This window comes from Micropterus dolomieu, linkage group LG06 (assembly GCF_021292245.1).
Source record: "Micropterus dolomieu isolate WLL.071019.BEF.003 ecotype Adirondacks linkage group LG06, ASM2129224v1, whole genome shotgun sequence".
In the NCBI taxonomy this organism is placed as follows: Eukaryota; Metazoa; Chordata; class Actinopteri; order Centrarchiformes; family Centrarchidae; genus Micropterus; species Micropterus dolomieu.
In genome coordinates this window covers 9,812,445-9,832,387 of record NC_060155.1, presented here as the reverse complement: position 1 = coordinate 9,832,387, position 19,943 = coordinate 9,812,445, and the positions used below count along the sequence as shown (strand labels likewise).

Here is a 19,943-nt window from a genome sequence, read left to right as displayed (position 1 = left end):
ACAAGGCTAGACTACGGTCAGTTTACTGTAAAGTGTCAAATATTTGGAGGTCCACACCTTTCCCTTTTGTCCTCAGGGGAAAAAAAGGCTGTGGATATGTACAGTATATCACACTTTATATTGGGTTTTTCAATGGCTGATGCCGATAATTAAGAGAGCAGAGCGGCCGACTGCAGATATATAATGCAGATATAAGAACAAAGAATAGTCATGTGTAGCAGATGCAGATTATCTTAAAATGCCAAATATATTTCACTGTCACATATAGTGTGGGAACTTTGAGTACACACACAGTTTTCTGCTTTGAATCTGTTTTCTCAATTTCACCACTGATATAATTTGAGCACACATATCATTTAGACACATTCTTTCTACACAAACTTCCATTTGTCATGCTTTGAAATCATTTCTGAACATCGTTTTACAAACTCATAAATCTTGATTCCATATGAGACTTATGAGTAGGGTGCAATGATTACAGATTTTGTTGGTGCGATTACTGTCAGAGAAATAATCACGGTTTCACGATTATCACAATTATTATGCATTCATTCATTTCAACACTGGTAATGACTTAAGTTGATTTTTAATATTTAATTACATTAACAATTATATTTTTATAATATGTAAGTATGATTAATATAAGAGGAATATTTACTTTTATCCTCCAGGGGAAATTGTTATAGAGGAGGTGAATGAACTGTTCTGTTACCGTCATCAACTCTCATCCATACAAATAAGTTTTAGTGAAAATGATAGAAAGAAATTGAGTGCAGTGTTAACTGAAATGCAGTTAATTGGTAGCCTGTAGTCCTGAAAGTCTATAAGCTCCCGATGTTATGTTAGTGTTTTACACCTGGCAACATTTTCTCAGCACAGGCAAGAGAAGACAAAATGACATAACGTTAAATGTTCAGTGACTGAAAGTCTTGTGAGGACTAGCCTACGTTCTGTCTTCCATAAAGGCCCTTTCAGAAAAGAAGCGAGCAACGAGGGGTGTCTTGCTCAGGGACACAATGGTAGATGGGTCACAGTGGGGGATCGAACCTGGGTCTCTCACACCAAAGGCATGCGTCTTATCCGTTGCGCCATCACTAGCCATCAAGAGTAATGTTTTAAAGTTTTTGAACAGGTGATCCGTCATCTTCAGTAACGCCCTGATCAGACTTTGTGTACCCGCTCCCACACTGCCAAATTCAGCCGTTTCTTTGGGGAAAACAAAGCTTCACAATTTGGTTCCTCTGCCAGAATTAAGCCAGTGTGCAGTAGCCTCTGATAAGCACGACACTTTAACCTGGTGCACTGCTGGTGTTTTCGTTTTGTGCAACAAAAACACTCTTTACGATTAATTAACCGTAATTAAGCTCGGTTAATAGTGAAATCTGGTAATCGCTGCAACCCTACTTATGAGTCAATATGTCTGAACCAATTGCCATTTTGTGCCTCACATTTAAAATGTAAATTCATTATAGGTTTCTTTAGGACAAAGAAATGACAAATTATGCAAAACTAAAGGAGGAAAAAGCTTTAACTCACTGTCTTCTCCCGGACAGGGCATGCCAGGTTTCTCTGGTATACATGGGAACACTGGGAAGCAAAAAAGAAGTTACATTTAGAAAGTCTGCTTCATCTAAAGTCTGACGTCATTCATGAGATGGCATTACACTACTGAGTACATTTCAATTCCTCTCATCATGACGGCAGTTAAGACTACATGTAGCAAACCTGTTGCCTCCAGTAATTACGATAAGACATACTTTATTGAACCAATTCATGATGAAAGTCACTTATGTTGTTTTTATGATGATGCGTGTGTGTGTGTGTGCGAAAACTTCAGTGAAGTGGAAAAAGTCACAATCTCAAAGGAGCCAACTATGATTATTTGTGTGTGTGCGTGTGAGAAAGAGAGAGCGCAACAGATCGAGCTACACTGGGGGCAGTGTGAGTCAGAGGCGAGGCGTGGGACACGGCCGGAAAGCTCATTAACGAGCAGACCTGGCAACCCCCTGCGGCAGTGTCACTCCCCCCACCCCTACCCGTTCATCCTCTGCCGTCACTCTGGCATCCACTGTACTCTTGACCCCTCACCTCTGATTTGATTAAAACTTTACATTAACCACACATCCCCCGTCCCCGCTTCCCCCTGTCAATCAAATGTTCCATTTCACATATCCACATATACATCCCACCCCGTGCCCCCGTCTGACTTAGCCCTGACCACTAGATTCATTAAGTTGTACAACTACTTGTCAAGAATGCTAAGCTTAGATGTGGATGTGAACTAGCTCAAGGGCCCATAGACAGACGTCAACAGTGGAAGCAATGTTTGTATTCAAAGGTCAGTGCGGCACGAACCTTGTGTTCTGATGCTTCTTTGTTGTGTACAGTATCTAGCAAGCAACTTAAACTCATCATTAAAGCGAGAATATTTTTAGACTGGTGACGGAAAAAAACCCCAACTAAATATGAAATTAAAATTCTTGTGGCCAGAAAAAGAGAAGAAAAATCCCACTTAAACCTTTTTCAGACAAATAAACAGTTCCAGACTCTGTTTTGCATTAATTTTGGACTGTAATGATCAGATTTCCTACATTTATAATTTATTTCCAGAATGACCTGGGGCCTGTACCCAAAGATCTGGAGCAGTTAACTTCAGACGATCAGATCCAAACAGCCCAACTTCTGACCAATCAGATCAGTGGGAAAAAACAGTTGACAATAAATTGACAATAAAGAAAGAGATATTTTGATAGATCCGGAGAATAATTTTGCTGTTGCAGGCTTTCTATTTACACTCTGTTTTTAAAACAGCGCTTCCGGCAAACAGAGGGATAATTTACAACACTGAATATATAGTGACAATTATATATTGGCTACATTTTAATTGCACAGGTATTCCTGACAGTGTCGAGGCTTTCATTACCGCTTCTTTCATTACTGCTGCTCAGCATGACATGATGTGATGTGATGCTAATTTGAAATAGTTTGAGTAATTAGCTCCCATGATTATAAATGCAACATGTCAGTCAGGTAAACCCTGTCAAGGAACTTGCTACTCTTCTTCTGCTTTGGCAGCAGAAACACTGTTACATTTATTTTTACTTTTTAATATGCATCACATACTCATCATCATCTGACAAAAAAGCAAATATTACTCACTCTATATATATCTATAAGACGTATATAATAATTACAGCTCATATCTATAGCCTTATCTTTGTTAACAGGAAATTATTTCTGCAGCTTCTACTTCTATTCTAATTATGTGATCACGTTTAGATACATTTCATCTTGTTGAACGGCTTCATCTCGTACCAGCTTCCTGATACCAGTTCTCCTGGATCACCAGTGTCCGCCTCAGTGAAGACAGGTAACCCAAAGAGAGGCAGACTAAGTTTGTGGTACAAGCCCCAGGTACCCATTGCTTAATTGTTATGCCTATTGTTTATATTTAAGACCATGTGTTTGAAGTTAAGAACCGTTTGGAGTCTGGAGCCTGCCATTACTCCCAATTTGACTATTTTAAAATTACATACATAAACATAATACCTAAAAATAATGTAAAGTATTCATATATTTCTGTACTGTTAAAGATATGTTTACATAAGTAATATAGTAATGTAATTAGTAATGTAATGTCTGCTTTACACAGGAGTAAAGCATTTAATGAAGCTGAATAAAAAACTTATATATGTATATAACCCTTTTATCTATGGTAAATCATAAACTATATTACTAATGGGCATTTAAGTACAAAATCTAAACACAAAGAAAAAAATATTTTAAGTTCACCATGCCCAAGGAAATATAAAGAAATTTCACTAAGTGAAAAAGTTATTGTATTTGACTTTGCACAATGTTTTGAATTACAACATTTTCCCTGATTACTTCTAAAATTAGCAGTAGAGACTAATTACTTGTACTGGCAGGCAGTTAACTACTAAACAGTCATGTTTTGTTCTTGTCAAAACTGCTTAGATTATCTGTGTTGGCACTGCTTGTCAGTTGTGATCCTGCGCCCGAGGTCGGGTATACTGTAGCTCAGTGACCAGAAATAGAAAATACAGTAATGCTGCCCACTTGACAGGTCATAGAAAGCTCAACAGAGAAGTGAGCAGTACAGCAGAAAGTCAAAGATAACAGGCGTTTCATCTGGAGCTCTAACCAAACACTAGCACCTGGTGTGAACCACCATCATCCTGTGAGTTAAATCCTGAAACTGCGCGTGTTATGTTATAAACAGTGCCTGTGTGAGAAGCAGCGAGGCTCACCGTGGATAATGAGCTCCGAGTCTTTGTTGAGCTCGTAGAGACGCAGAGCTTCTTCCAACTCCAGCTGCGACGACACGGTGCAGGGGTCACCTAACAGCGGAGGAGACACCAGAGGTCATTCACCAAATTAAAATACACATCAAGTGAAGAATGTTTTCACATCCTCTGCACTAACAGTGATCCTGTTAAACCTACATTTACTTGTATATTGTAGAGGAGAAATGTAATTATTTACTGTGGATCCAAAAAACATCTTGAGACACGACACACAGCACAGTGAGAGGACAGTCAGCTGTGCGAGTCAGAATTGTTTTTACATATAACCCACTGTTCAGCCATGGAAACTGACTTTACCTTTTTCAGTTTTAGTCAGACTGTGTTGTGTTTTAATTATTTATGATAAAAGTAGAGCTGCAAAAATTATTAATAGTTGTGTATAATTAGCTGAAAGTCAGAAAAAGTAATCTGCAACTGTTTTGATAATCATATAATGGCAGTTTTTCTAAACACAATTTCTGAAGATTTGTTTCACTCAAATGTGAGGATTTGACGCTTTTCTTTGTCACACATGATAATAAACTTTAATTAAACTTTATCTTTAAGCTTTGGACAGTTAGTCGGACAAAATAATACATGTGCTGCTTTTTGCTGTTTTTAAATGTCTTTGCATCCCTGTACGCTGTCCTTGAGTGCCGAGAAAGGCGCCTTAAATAAAATGTATTATTATTATTATTTGAATACAACAACTTAGACTGAATTTTAACTATTTTATGACATTTTATTAAAAAAAACAACAACAAACAAACAACCTTCTTATCTTATCTAGTTTTGACAGAACAACCCAAGCCCCTTTTTTGCTCCTCAATAGGTGCAGGTATTTGTGCACACAAATAGCAAATTATATTTTCTAATTTGTCCGCATTTAACAACTTCCATCCTTTTTTCTTTGTGTAATAAAGTTTTTATCTTTCACATCAGGGTCGGAAATTAGCACCAGCCACATGCTGGTAAAATAATAAAATGGCTGGTAGATGTCAGACACAAAATAATGATTTAATATTGAGCGGCTGGTGAAACTGAACCAGCCACTCAATAGTCGGTGGCTGGTAGATTCACATTTTAAAACGGTAATTTCCAACCCTGTTTCACATGCGAACATGTTATAAATCTGTTTACGGGGACCAGGTTTCTCATTAGTATGAGTATGAGATCTGGGCTCTTATTTATAACGGTTACCGAAAAGAGGCGTACGCCACTTCTCTGGGTCAGAGTTGACTTCCAGGTGCATTTAGAGACAGGAGAAATTGGCGTCGCAGACGGTGAAAACAGAAATTATAGATCCACTTATGACAAAGATTTAAACCAGCAGTGTTATTTGTGCTTCTGATAGTGAGGCACAACTGTTCTATAAGCACCTTTCGATTATAAAAGATATAAACTCAAATCATATTTAGCTCAATACTTCCTCAGCGCTGTCTCGCCATCACATTCCCCACCTCCGGAGCGTAGAGGAGGGAAGGACTAATTACTGACACTCTTGTCAGTTGTGAATCGCACTGCAGCTGCTGAAATGCTACGATGATGAAGCACACTGAGACACCACGGTGGCTGCCACACACACTCTGCTATCTCCACATTTTCACCACCTGCACATAGCCTGTGTTTAACTCTTTACACAGCCGTGCAATGAAAGATAAGACAGGCTTTACAGTCTGTGATCTCAGTGTCCTTCCTTTACCGACACTATGCCCCACACCCACCCACCCACCCACCCACGTTTCCCCGAGTACAGAAGCCGTTCCAGCGGGTTTCCAGTCAGTGAAAACTCAAACTGGTTATTACTAAGGATGCTGCGATAACCGAATTTCACCATTACCTGCGCTTTAAAACGTCACGGTTAATTAATTGTCAAGGCTCCGCTACACCAAGTGTTTCTGTTGCAGGGAACGAAACTGTTGCAACTTGCACAACACAAAAACAAAAGGTTACACGAGCAGTGCACCAGCATAAAGTGCCGTGCTTATCAGAGACATGGAGGCTACTACTGTACACTGGCTAAACTCTGGCAGAGGGACCAAACTGTGAAGCTTTATTTCCACCAAAGAAATGGCAGAAGTCGGCAGTGTGGGAGCATTTCGGGTACACCAAGACTGACCAGGGCGTTACTGAAGAAGACTGATTAACTGTTCAAAAACTTGCCGTTAAAATGTTGCTGCTAAAGGTGCGAATACCTACGTCAAACTTGATGCAGCAACTGCGGGATCACCACCCAGTTTTGCACACCCAAGTAAAGGTCATATATAATCACTGAATTAGATGACGTGGCGAGTTGGTAGGAAATTAAATGTAAACATGTCACTTACAATCTATGCCGTAGCGGTGAGAGACAAGCTTTCAGCGAAACGTAAACGCAGCATGTAACCTTTCAGACCCACCGCTACGACATCACTGCTGAGCTATGAGACCCATTATTTTCAATGGCTTGCGCCACACCAGGCCGGTTTGTTGCTGTATTGAGCAACGCGCACCACACAGTGAGCTCGTACGCACGCTGCAGTCAAAGTAGCTATTTTCACTAAAACTTATATGTATGGATGAGTTGATGACAGTAACAGTTGAGGTTTATTACCCTCCTCAATAACAATTTCCCCTGTGGGATAAATTAAGTTAATATTCATCTTATATTAATGATACTTACATATTATAGAAATATAATGGTTAACGTAATTAAATATTAAAAATCAACTTAAGAAATGACTAGTTATGTGAAATTAATTAATGAATAATAATCATGATAATCGTGAAACCGTGATTATTCCTCAGACTATAATCGTACCAACAAAATCTGTAACCGTTGCATCCCGAGTTGTTAATGACTGGAAGATCTACGTGAGCACATTTCCGGGTTATAATGGGACTATTGCCTGCGAGTGTGCGTACACATGGTTTTATGGTTTGTTGGATCCTACACATGCCTAGGTAATTGCAGAAAATAAACAATGGTCAGCTTATTTTTAAATGCACAGAAAACAAGACGATAACAAGAAAGGTTGTGAGTGTAAAAGGTTATACAATAAATCAACATGACATTTGAAAAATAACATGTCTAACTATTGCAGATGTGATATGAATTGCAGTACATGAACTTTAAGTAAACATTCTTAAAAGTGCGTGGGCGTGAGTGAGAAAGTAGGAGAGTGCGTCAGTCGAGATTGCCATTTCAAATAGTTTCCTTTTAACTGTACAGCCCTATTTGTTCAGTGTTCAATCCAAGTTAATATTTAAAATACTACTCAGATGCAAACTTGATTATTTCCTTGTCATTAAAAGGAAGAGTCAGGTTTAGGTGTGACTCACTCGGAGAGGCAGTGTGAGCTGACTGTGAGGTCATCAAATCTATTCTTAGTGCTCTACCTAACTAATCACAACTACCAACCCGTGATTTTATAAATAGCTCAAGAACAGAAACTATGACACACAGTGTATATTTAAAAATGATAAAAAGTATTGGAAGATCACATAGTGATGCAGTGAGTGGCCTGCGATAACCATCAAGTCTGGTTTTGTTTGAAAGGTTTCGGTTTCACTTAAGTGTCATTAAGTTTGTGACTGCATCCACCTCCATGTATGTTATAGCGAAAAATAAAAAACAGGAACAGAAGTCCAGTACATTAAAAAAGGATGAATCACCCACCAATCTAATTGTCCTCATGTCAGTAAGTTCTGTAAGCTTTTGTACAACATGGAGTTATGCACTCTCCCCTCCCAGCCAACATGATTTGTTTTCAAAAAACTTTTCCTGGTGTGGTTTGGTTTGGGGTAAGGGAGCACATACGTCTCATCAACACCCATCTTTCAGGTGGTGTTTTGGATTATAGCCCGACAAATACAGGATTTTTGAGGCTGCTACCAATATCAAAATAGAGTTTTAAAAACCTGTTAACAATATACTGACTGAAATTTAATTTCTAAAGAATACACTGTTTAGCACAGTTCAACCTAGGGCTGGACGATATGGACAACAATTTTATCACGATAAACAGTTTTATATCTTTCGATATCGATAATTATCTCGATAAGTATGAAATCATTATTTCTTTCAAGTTTAAAGGTTGATTTCTGCTCCTGAGTAAAAGTTGAAGAAACCTGATGGTTAATTGTGGTCTTAACTTTTCTTAATGGTCAACACTTGATGCCAAACAGTGGATCACTTCACATATCTAAGGTAGAACATTCAAAACTATTAATAAAATCTTTTTCAACAAATATGCACAAGTAAAATCAAGTAAAAGCTTTTTTCAGTAATTATTCCTCCACAAAATAAACTTCTTAATAAAAAAATAAGTCCTAATTCGTGTATGATTCAAGTCAATAAAGTTAAACATTTATTGAATATTTATTGAACATTTGTTATATTGTTATTGAAAAAAATTATATTGCAGTGATTATTGTTATTGTTTTATTGTCCAGCCCTAGTTCAATCTTAAGCAGTTTCTGACAGCTCAGGTAATGTGCTTTACTGCCGCAGAGGAAATAAATTTCTGATGAATGAAGTTGGAAGTGTTTCTCGTCATCTGTTTCTGCAGAAATAGACCGGGGTCCCACCTGTCAAGCAGCCAAGAATTACTGCTGTCACAGATGATGTGGAGCTCAAGAAGATGAAAAGAAAAGAAAATCATTTTGACCGTATCCACAAGCCTGACAGGGAAATGTAGACGAGCTACACAACTGTGGGATTTAAGTTCTGCTTTAATAGAAGTATTTTGTGTTTTATTTGTTGTCTAATAATCAGGATCGTCAAATATTTGGGCCAATACAGTAGATTTCTTTTCTGTGTTATTACTTGATCTGGAATTGAGTATACTGCGACCAACATATCTGCAGTGGAGCTGAAACAAACAGTTATTTGTGACTGATATTTGCTTATCATAAATATATCAATGTTGGCATTTATGTTTACCAATATGGAGCAGGAACTTGCAGTACAGAATAGGGATGTTGATCTGACATTACATGACTGCTCAAACATGAGAATCAACATCCCTATTCAGTACTGCAATTTCCTGCTACATATTGGCAAACATATATGTTAATATTGATATACTATACATGTGATAAGCCCATATATCTGCAGTGGAGCTGCAACTTACAATATTTTCATTAGTGCTTAACCCGTTGATTATTTCCTCTATTATTTTTGTCTATAAAATGTGTGAAATATATCTGTGATGACTTCATGAAGCCCAATGTAGACAGTTGATGAAATTAACAGTCCAAATCCCAAAGATATTCAGCTGAGATAAAGCTGGAACTAGGGAAGCTGTTTTGCATTTTTGCTAGGTGACAAAATTTATTTGATTCTGATTATCAAAACAGTTTCAAATTATTTCTGTCAACTGACCAATTGGCTAATTGTTTTAGCTCTAATAATAATTAATTATCACTAAAATTTTTATAAACACACTGAGAAAAAAAACACAATTCCTTTTATAGAAAAAGTTTCACAACATACATACCTTTAAACCAGGGTTAAAAATTGATGAATTAATTACAGGTACGTTTTCTAATTATCGTGGCAATGGCACAAGTTCACACTGAGTATGTATGTGGTTGCCATGGATGGGGCAGGGGGACAGACAGATACCACTGAACAGGGTACTTCATTAAGACCATCAAGCAGCTTTGCTTTCTCAGACAGGCTAATTACCCCAGTGGTTGTATGTGGGTGGCTACCAGCGGGAGCTGATCTGAGTCTAATTGGTTTGGGCAAACTGACCTTATTCTGAGCAGAGCAATGTGACGGCTCCATCTTTCATATGACACCATCACTGCTGCCTGACTAGCTGTCTGACAACAAGGAATTGGGGGTGGTGTGTGTGTGTGTGTGTGTGTGTGTGTGTGTGTGTGTGTGTGTGTGTGTGTGCGCGCAGTAGTCTTACAATCAAGTGACAAGGCACATTAACACATGCCAAATGCTGGTAAATTTAGCCAGTGGCCTCTAAATGTGTTAAACCTGCTTTATGATGTCAAATGGACCCACAACTTGATTTATTTGTTTTGTAAAAAATACCAACAAAAAGAAAAAAACTAAAGCTCCAACATCTCCGCCCGGTGTCTTATACGTCCTCTTTCAGCACAGAGAGAAACGGAGATGTAAGGGTAAGGGAGACACACCTTCCTCGTCGATCCACTTCATGGTGAAGAGTTGGTCGTTGTCCATGGAGCACATGTCCCTCACCTCCCCGTAGAGACCCTCGAATGAGATGGACGGCTCAAAATGAGTGATCATGATGTCCCTGCAGAGAAGACAAACACATCAAGTATTTTATTTGAATTCCACATTGAATACTTTTTCTTTGTAAACATCATTATTTAAAATTGTGTGTTAATAATAATTCCAATAAGTTTCATGTGAAGAGGTACTCAGGTTAAACATTTGGAAACATGGCAGCAGTGACACTCCGTATCAGCAGATGTCCAAAGCTGAGGTATGGGTATCGGCATAGATATCGGCATAGAAAGTCAGATCAGTGCATCTCTAGTGATACGTGGTAAACATGGGGCAAACATTTTCATAAAATTGTATTGATGTATTGACTGATGTTAAAGCAACTAATCATACAATCATTTATAATTTTTAGAAAAGGGTATTAATTAATTTCTAAAGTTTATGGCCTGTTCTATTGAGAACTGACACAGAGCTGTTTTTATTTCTAAATATAACAAAAAAATAAATAAAAAAGGTTTTATTTCATTAAATTGTTTGAAATAAAAACAGTCTGTGGATTCTCCATTCTATAATATAATGTGCTTTCATTCTGCTAAAATTGTACTGGAATATATGTTTTTATTGAGAAGCTATACAAGTAGTGAATTTGACCACTGACTGGTTTCCAAACATACCAATTGGATATTGTTACTGAAGCTGCAACTGTTAAATATTTTCATTATGTTGCAAATAATGAAAAAAGCCAATCACAATTTCCCATACTCCAAGGTGAAATCTTTAAAATAGCTTGTTTTATCTGACCGACAGTCCAAAACCCCTTAAAGAGGTGGTATTATGCTCATTTTCAGGTTCAAAATCTTATTTAGGGGTTGTACCAGAACAGGTTTACATGGTTTAAAGCTATGAAGTGATACATCTGGTCTCTAAATGATCTTTGTTGGGAGTTGCACATGCACAGTTCCTTGTTAAGGACTACTAGCCAATCAGAAGCAGAGAAGGGAGGGTCAGTGAGAAGCAAACACTGATCTGATCAGCTGTACGTGTTGCCGACCAGCTTGGCTGGAGCAAGAGTTTCAGAATGAGTTATTAATCTGTAACAATTGTATCTTTCATCCATAAGGTTTTAACTGAGCTCTGTCTCTACATCACAGTAACAACTTTATGTCCACTGACTGCCTGGAGGGTAGCTAGTGTTTGGAAGGGAGAGGAGAGGTGTGTGCTGCAGCTCAGTGTTTTTACACCCATTTTTGAGGGCGTGTCGGAGTAGCCGTTTGGCAAGCGTTATATGAGGCGCATTTAGATTTCATCCCTGTGTCGTCACAAGGATGAAAGGGAAGCGGCTGGACTACAAACAAGCTGTTTTCAGGCAGTTCAGAGCAGAGTTTTCTGTGGGAGATGGGAACTCCCTTTCGGCTGGACTGGGCTTTTTCACTCTGCAAACCTGTTACATTCACAAAAAAGGTATCTCCTTTATTGAAAAGGAGAGGGAAAAAGACAAAAAGCATAATACCACCTCTTTAAGATGTTCAATTTACAATCAGAGAACGCAGAAATCCTCATATCTAAGAAGCTGGAACCAGGGAATGTTTGGTATTTTGTGTTTGATTACGGACTAATTCATCAGCACTCATCGTTAACTTCAGACAAAGTTACACTCCCAACACTCCCACTCCCTCCTTAAAAACTCAGAAGAACGTCAGACTTGATGAGGAGAGAACACACAAAACGCTACTGTGTGTGAGTCACAGTCTCGCAGTCTGTCACATTTGTGTGTGCATTCATCTGTGCAGCATGACTGTGGGTGTGCGAGAGATAGCAAAAACAAGAGCGAGAAACACCGCAGACGAGTGAGGAAGAGAGCCACAAACTACAGCAGAATGAATCACAGGCCATGGTGGTTGTAGATGTATCGTGACTCCTTTGGTTAAGGCTTACTGTCCACCACTGCACTCCATCAATTACTGAAAAGCAGAAGAAAAAGAAAACCTTGAACACTTGGCTTACTGTATCAAGCACATCACTCTCTACCTCTTCAGTTCACACAGGCTCCAGAGACGCAGGATAAGGAGTGCAGCGGTGGGTGACCGAGGGCATCTATCCCTGTAGATGGGATCATCTGTCCCTCATCATTTCATGGCGGTGTTAGGATTGATTGTCGCATGCTCCAAAGCCTGGTGGCCAGCCTCGGCGGTGTTTACAACCCAACGATGTGGCGTGGACGTTAGCTTTTATAGGTCTGCAGGCGACAGGGGTCTGAGCTCAGGCGTCTACGTGTGTGGGAAGGGAAGTAAAGAGGGGGTGATGTGTAAAAGCAATTCCACTTGCCAGGGAGTGACCCGCAAGGACAACAACCTCTTACTCCCTTTACTGCCATATTCAAAGACGGACCCAGTTTTTCATCACTTAAGAGCTTTACAGCAGGATGATAAAATCCCAAAACATGGAGTAAAGAACGCACACTTTCAAGGACATCTACTGTACAAGTCCAAGGACAGCATAGAGTGTGTGTAAGGTCACTGAAGGGTCGGTCGCAAACACACACAAATAACATAAGACTCTGATTTATTGTGTGATATTTCAGGTTCACGGTGAAGTTGAGCATCTACAGAGAGCGGCTTGTGACAGTGCAGCTTCCGCACAGCAGGCATTAAACTGTCTTGTCTGAAAAATCACACATCAAGAATGAATAAAGCATCCTGAGCAAGAATAATCTGATGTAAGGCTCAGACTGATTCCTCCCTCTCTTTTCTCACCCTCCACCCTGCTGGTGTTAATCATTGCCTGTGCGGGAGGGGAAGACTGGCAACTTCACTCCTACAGTCTAATCGCTCCACTAGGAGCAGCGTGGCAGCTCTACTTCCTCTTAAAGCCCTGATAAGTAGGTACAGAGTGCATGAACACACACAAACACTACATTAAAAGGTTCCCACACTGTGACTGTAGACGATCCAGGCAGTGTCCAGTGTTTCCCATTAATTAACAAGACCACAGCAGCCCGCCACAGTCTACTTTGCTCCGCCATAGTTTCAAAATGAACTGAAAATATTTTTACACATCTCGTGATAACATTCCTCTAATGTTGTGTTTTGTGGGCGCAGCTGTAAGCTCTCTCACTCGCACACATTTTCATCCGACTCGAGACAACCACTTGTTTTTGAGGTAGCTACAGTAACGTTAACGGCCTGTTTCTATCACTTGTTAGAGAAGGCGATTAAGCCAGCCGCACCTAGATTTGGAGTGCACACGTATTAAAGCCTTTATGGTAAATCCACTAAACGTACCAGTGCGAGCTGACCATAGACTGTAGACAGGCGTGTTAGCGACTTTATCCTGTCATTTTCTATCTTTACAAAGACAAGTGTTGCAGCATGAGAGTCCTGCCTGAAGAGAGGCTATGAAGTCTCCAGGTTACACGATACGAGAACCACACACAACATTATTTATCAAATTGGGTCAGACCTGATTAATTCAGCTTGATATTTATCACAATATAATTTTCCTCAATATCAATATAATAAATGTTCAATATAACGTCAAATATTTGGTTTAATTCATTTGAATCACGAAAAAATTAGAACTTAATTTTTCTATTAAAATATTTATTTTAAAGGGACTGAAATAATATTTACTAATCATATTTGTTACATTTTTTTCATCATAATAGTTTTGAATGTTCTCCCTCAGATTTGTTAAATGATCCACTTTTTGCCATCAAGTGTTAAAGAAAAGCTGAAACAGATAATTAACCATCTGGTTTCTTCAATTTTCAATCAGGAGCAAAAATCAGCCTTTAAACTTGAAAGAAATAATGATTTGACATTTATCGTGATAATTATCGATATCGAATTATATAAAATGTTTCATCGTGATAACATTTTTGGCCATATCGCCCAGCCCTAGATAGTTTTCAAAACAAGGTGTCTATACAGTAAGGAAAGTATAAAACATATTACACGTGTCCATTAAAAGTAAAAAAATAAAATAATAAAATGTTAGGGAAATTACTTATTCTATTTTCTAATTATTTGATTTAGGGTTGCTGGAAAAACATTCAATAAATTTGTTGACTTTTGTTTCCGTTTCATCACCATTTATAGCTATACAATGCGTTTATAATTAAACAGTTTACTAGAGCACAATATTGTTTACAAGAGTTCAAAGTTCTTCATAGATAGTCTCTTACTTTTGCACCAAATTAATGCATTTAACTTTAAGATGTACAAAATTTTCCCTCCCAAGAGGGTCCGAGGCCCACCCACCATAGTCTCTTAAAATCCTGTGGGAAACACTGGCGTCTTAATGCCAGCAGGTGACTTTAACTGTGTCACGTGTAACTGGACCTGAGCTGTGGGTGTTCATTAAACACTGTGGGTCTACGGTGTAGTTAAAGTTTAGCCACGTCTCAGGTGCCTCAAACAGCATCCTCTGTGACACACATTCAAGCTCTGGTAATGGCTACAGCGGCCACAGGAAAGACACTACAAATTGATAAAAATCTATTAGAAACAGGAACGCAAAATACTTCCACTCAGATGATTTTAATTTTGTTAGTTTTTAAAAGGTTCAGTGTGTAATATTTATGAGGGTCTATTGGCAGAAATGCAATATCATATCCATAACTATGTTTCAGTGGAGACCTTAAATAATAAACCATTATGTTTTTATTACCTTATGAGCCATTTCTATCTACATAACCGCTGGTTCCCCCAGCATGTGCTGCAGTGTATGTTTTTCGGTGTTTGATCCACATCCATCAACCTACGGACACTTTTTCATTTCCCCAGTATCTCCAGGCAGAGGACATTTAGGGGAAATCAAGTTTTCTGACGGCTCTTTCAGAGGTGTGTCAAGCAGACTCTTTTAATGTTGTTTAGAATTTTTCAAAGTAAAACCTCAACTTCAAGTAAAGCATTACAGACTGAGATCTCTTTCAGCACCGCTATCAAAGTATTTATTTATTTATATTTTTTGCCGCAATCAAAGCACCATGATCTGACCGCGGGCCAGATATTATTGTTGGCGTGTTTTGGGAAGGGTCCATAATCACAGAGAAAGTGAATGTGTTTCCCTTGTCAATGTTTGTATAAACTTTATCTAATGTGTGGTTTATAATGGACTGTGGAGCAGAAACAGTGACAATGTTTCACACTCTTGGCTTACATTTTCCATGTTATCTTTCAGTGGCCAAGTCGCAATAACATATATTTTTACTGAATAATTAAATAAATATAATTTCCTAAAATTTCTACCTAAAGAAACCTCATTTCTCGACTGGCTACTCTCTGCTGCCTCAGAAGAGACACCTTGTGTCCTATGCTAATCATTTAAAATCAAGCAAAAATGCCAAACTTTCACTGGTTCCATCTGATCAAATATGAGGATCTGCTGCTGTTCATTATCAAATGGCAGTTAACTGAATAAAACGCTGAATGTGTCACTTTTGGCTCTGCATTGTTCACTATTTTATGACAGGTAACCGACAAAGCAATTAATTGATAAATTGAAAAAAAATACCCAGCAGATTAATTGACAATAAAATAATCGTTAGTTGAAGCCCTAATTTGTTGGTCTTCTGTGTTTTACATAATTTTAACTTCAATATCTTTAGGTTTTGGACTGACAGACATTTAAAAAGAGGCTACCTTGGATTCTCAAAAGTTGGTCATGTTTTCCTATTTTATCCAAATTTGTAACATTAACGCAATGGTACGCAACTGACCCGGTGCAGGGTACATAATCGATTTTTGCTGTTCTAGCTGTTTTCCGTCCAAAAACTGCGGCGCTTTGTGCCCACAGAGGTCGTCTTGATTTGGAAAATTCATTTTTTTTCCGTTAATAACACATTAGCCAATAGATTAATCTATAAAAACGACCCTAAAATAATGTTCAAAAAGAAGGGTCCTGAGTTAGACAACGGAAATTGAGCTGTAAGATTTTTCATGGTGACTAAAACACAAGGATTTTTCAGTGAGCGACTAGGAAATCATCACTGGTGAGTAACTGGGAGGAAGTGGCATTCCACACAGACCTGGCATTCCTCTCTTCTGTGCTGTCCTACACTACAGCTAAATTAAAAGGAGGAGGCGGAGAAGGGGAAGGTGGTGGTGGAGGAGAGTGCTGGCCTGTGCCCCTGGCGACTGAACTGCCATGAGTAGGACTCTGCAGCCCCATCTGCCCAGCATGAAGCCATTCGTCACTGGTGAGCGCTCAAGCAGGACGAAAGGCCTGGTTGCCTCTCTGGGCTTCCATGAGCACCTCAGACCATACATCTCTGTCACCGCTGCCAAGCATGGCTATCCCCCCCACAACACCTTAACACAACTCACATGCTCGAATATCCAGAATCACACGCTAGCACAAAGACACACAATAATGAACAACAAATATGCACTGAAGCAAAATATAGAAATGTACATGCTGAAGTTACCAAAACAGCCACCTAGTCGCACCCAATCCACTACAAAACACCTGAATCCTCTCACTCCACCTCCAGGAAGGTCAAAATGAATGGAAAAGAGGCTGCAGGATGCTGTGTTCTCCAGGCAACGAGACCCACCTGTGGTGCTAAACAGGAGGAAGCATCGCTCCTAACCAAACACACTCCTGCTGAGCGTAAGACAAGATCAATGGTGATCACGGACAGACACGTGCATGTAAACACTTGAGCTGTATTACACACACACACACACACACACACACACACACACACAATGTGCAGGATGTGTAGATGCTGCAACAAAGACAAAACATGCATGTTATCATCTGCTGAGAATCTGTGATACAAACAACTTTTTAGCTACAGTCATGCATGAAGATGAAGGGTGGGTGTATGACTTTGTGGTTCAGAGCTTAAGGGGCTTTCAGAGAAAATGTAAATGGCAAAACACGCTGTGCTACCCATATCTTAAACAAAGCTAGGCCTTGAGGCACTGATGCAGGCTGCAGAGTCTTTGAAAAAGAAGAGCAACGCCTTTCAAGAGAGTAAAATAACTGAACTGCTCCGTTGAGCCGGTGTAATCCCAGTTTCCTGCCAAACAACATGCCTCTCGCACAGGAATGCTGAATTTGATCTGGTAGGGCCTTGTGTTAGTAGAGCTGGGTGATTCATCTAATTTTATTTTCAATTACAATTATGGATTCCAACGATTATGAAATCAAGATAATTGACATAAGATGATTACTGTGCCGCATTCCATTTTGTCTCGTGTTTAAAATCCAGCACCGTTTCCTTTACAGCGGTGGCTCTCGCCCCTCCCTACAAGCCCAAACTCACTTTTAGCCAGGCTGTAGCATGTTTAGCTCAGTCTGTTAAATAACCATGATCTCAATTGACAAAATAATGGTGATAATGATTTTTGCCATAGTTGAGCAGCCCTAATACATGTTGGTGTTGGCAACTCGAAAAAACAATGCTTTTCTAGCCCAGGCAGCGACATATAGAAACCTGCTACGGCTTAGCATTTTTGTAAGCCATAATATTTGAATTGCATGTCAACTTTTTCTTTAGAAATAAACTTATTTTAGAAAATAAGTTTCAAATGTTACCATATTGTGAATACAACTACGGTAAGCTGACTGGCAAACATAGAAAAAGGAAAGTGTCAGGAGATTGCTGTCATTAGCCCACACTCCAACTAGAAACAGATTTGATTTGAGTAAAAATCTCATCAACAAACACAGAAGATGAACTCTTTATGAAACCCCTGCTTAGTCTTGTTTATCATAAAATCCTTCATAAAACATATGAACAACTAAAAAACCTTGCTCATAGCACAAGAGATCTCTTACTTGGGATTAATTACTTACTCACATTACAATGACAAACGTCTTGATACATTTCAGTCATTTCTTTTTATTCCTGCACATCATTGCCAGAGGCAACCTGCAAGATCAGAATCAAAGCCATATCTATTTTCACTACTTTGATGGTCAGCTGTCAAAATAGCATCCTTCTGCCCCATTAAAACAGTTCTAATACATACAAAAGATTGTAGGAAGCCATTCATAACAAGCCATCAAGGGAATGCTGTGATACAAATGATATATAAAGGGGGTGCTATTTAAGTGTCAAGCATTCATATCTCTAAATGCAATGTACTTATTAGAGTATAAGTGGGCACTGAGCAGCTGTATCACGTAGGAAAAACATATTTAAAAGATTATCAAACTAAACAAATACTGAAAAGTTACACACACACACATTCACACCTACATTTATTCTGCCAGCCCGGAGATTGAACCCGGCGACCTCCTGGTCACAAACCTGCTTCTCTAACCTTTAGAGACTAACTCCCTCTCCTATCTCTCATAACTGAATTGTATTTCAATGTACTCTCCATTTTTCTTTAGACAGTGTAACAGTCTAGAGGTCCCAACATTGATAATCAGGGGTGGAAATTAACTTTGTTTGCTCATCTGCCAAGGTGGCTGTTAGATGAAAAAAAATCCACCAGCCAAACATATTTATTACCTGCCAAAATCATAAATTGCCTTTTTGTGTCACATATAAATTTGTTTTGGTCCGTTTTATTGAGCTAATATGGTATTATGTCCAATACAAACTTAAAGAAGAGGCCAGAGGGAAATTCGAAGCAAATTATATTACTGCTATTAAATGTACTTAAAACATAACAGTAAATTGTTTTATAAACTTACAAGATGCTTCTTAATGATTCAACTTAAATCTTATCACTGCTCCCTCTTGTCATGCTTTATCACTTTCTATAATCACCCTCTTCTGGCCTCCTGTTTCTGACAGAGACCTGGTGCCACAGCATCACAAGTTTTGGGAGATCAACATTTTTTATACAGCCTATGGATTATTCTCCTTGATCTCTGGTGAGGACAGCAGGACCATTAGAAAATCTGACAGTGTGACTGAACTGCCAACTAGCCAGCTAAAAGCTAAAAACACTCCAAGTACAACTTCTGTAATTAGCTCCTAACACTAGCTTTCATGCTGGTGTTATTTCACGGGGGTATTGCGCCAATCTGCCAACTTGTTGCACTTTATAAAAGGTATGGAGCAGATTTTATCCGCCTCTGCTGGGAAAGTTGGTTACAGACACGAGACAGAAAGACAGAACAATCTGTTTGTGAAAAGCCACAGCAGACATGCCGCGGCACGCCGCTGGTTCTAGTAAAGCCGGGCCGCTATGTGAAAGCACACGATTGCGGGCCTTTTGTTCAGTATAAATAAGCGAATTCGACATAAAAGCGGATATTCTTTCCGCGCTGATCTCCGTATGAAAGCGGCTACACTCTCACTCTCCCCTCCCGACTCACCCCTTACAAATCTATGTCAATCAAACACAAGTGCCATGAAAAGAACATAAACAACGACCAATGAACACCCCTAATCCATGTGTTACCAATTTTAGATACCTTGGTACATAGGGGACCAATTTAAGTGCGACACACAACCAGCATGAACACCGGTCTGC

At 39.0% G+C, this 19,943-nt stretch overlaps 1 protein-coding gene across 2 annotated transcripts in view; it reads right to left on the bottom strand.

The window, feature by feature from the left end:
* Positions 1–19,943, bottom strand: part of prkci (protein kinase C, iota) — a 40,668-nt gene that overhangs the window by 16,888 nt on the left and 3,837 nt on the right. For both annotated transcript variants that reach the window (XM_046051019.1, XM_046051018.1), the window contains exons 2-4: positions 10,446–10,567; positions 4,272–4,361; positions 1,537–1,587 (exon numbers count right to left, since the gene is read on the bottom strand). In XM_046051019.1, the coding sequence (XP_045906975.1) occupies positions 1,537–1,587; positions 4,272–4,361; positions 10,446–10,567 (263 nt within the window). The remainder of the gene's footprint in view (positions 1–1,536; positions 1,588–4,271; positions 4,362–10,445; positions 10,568–19,943) is intronic.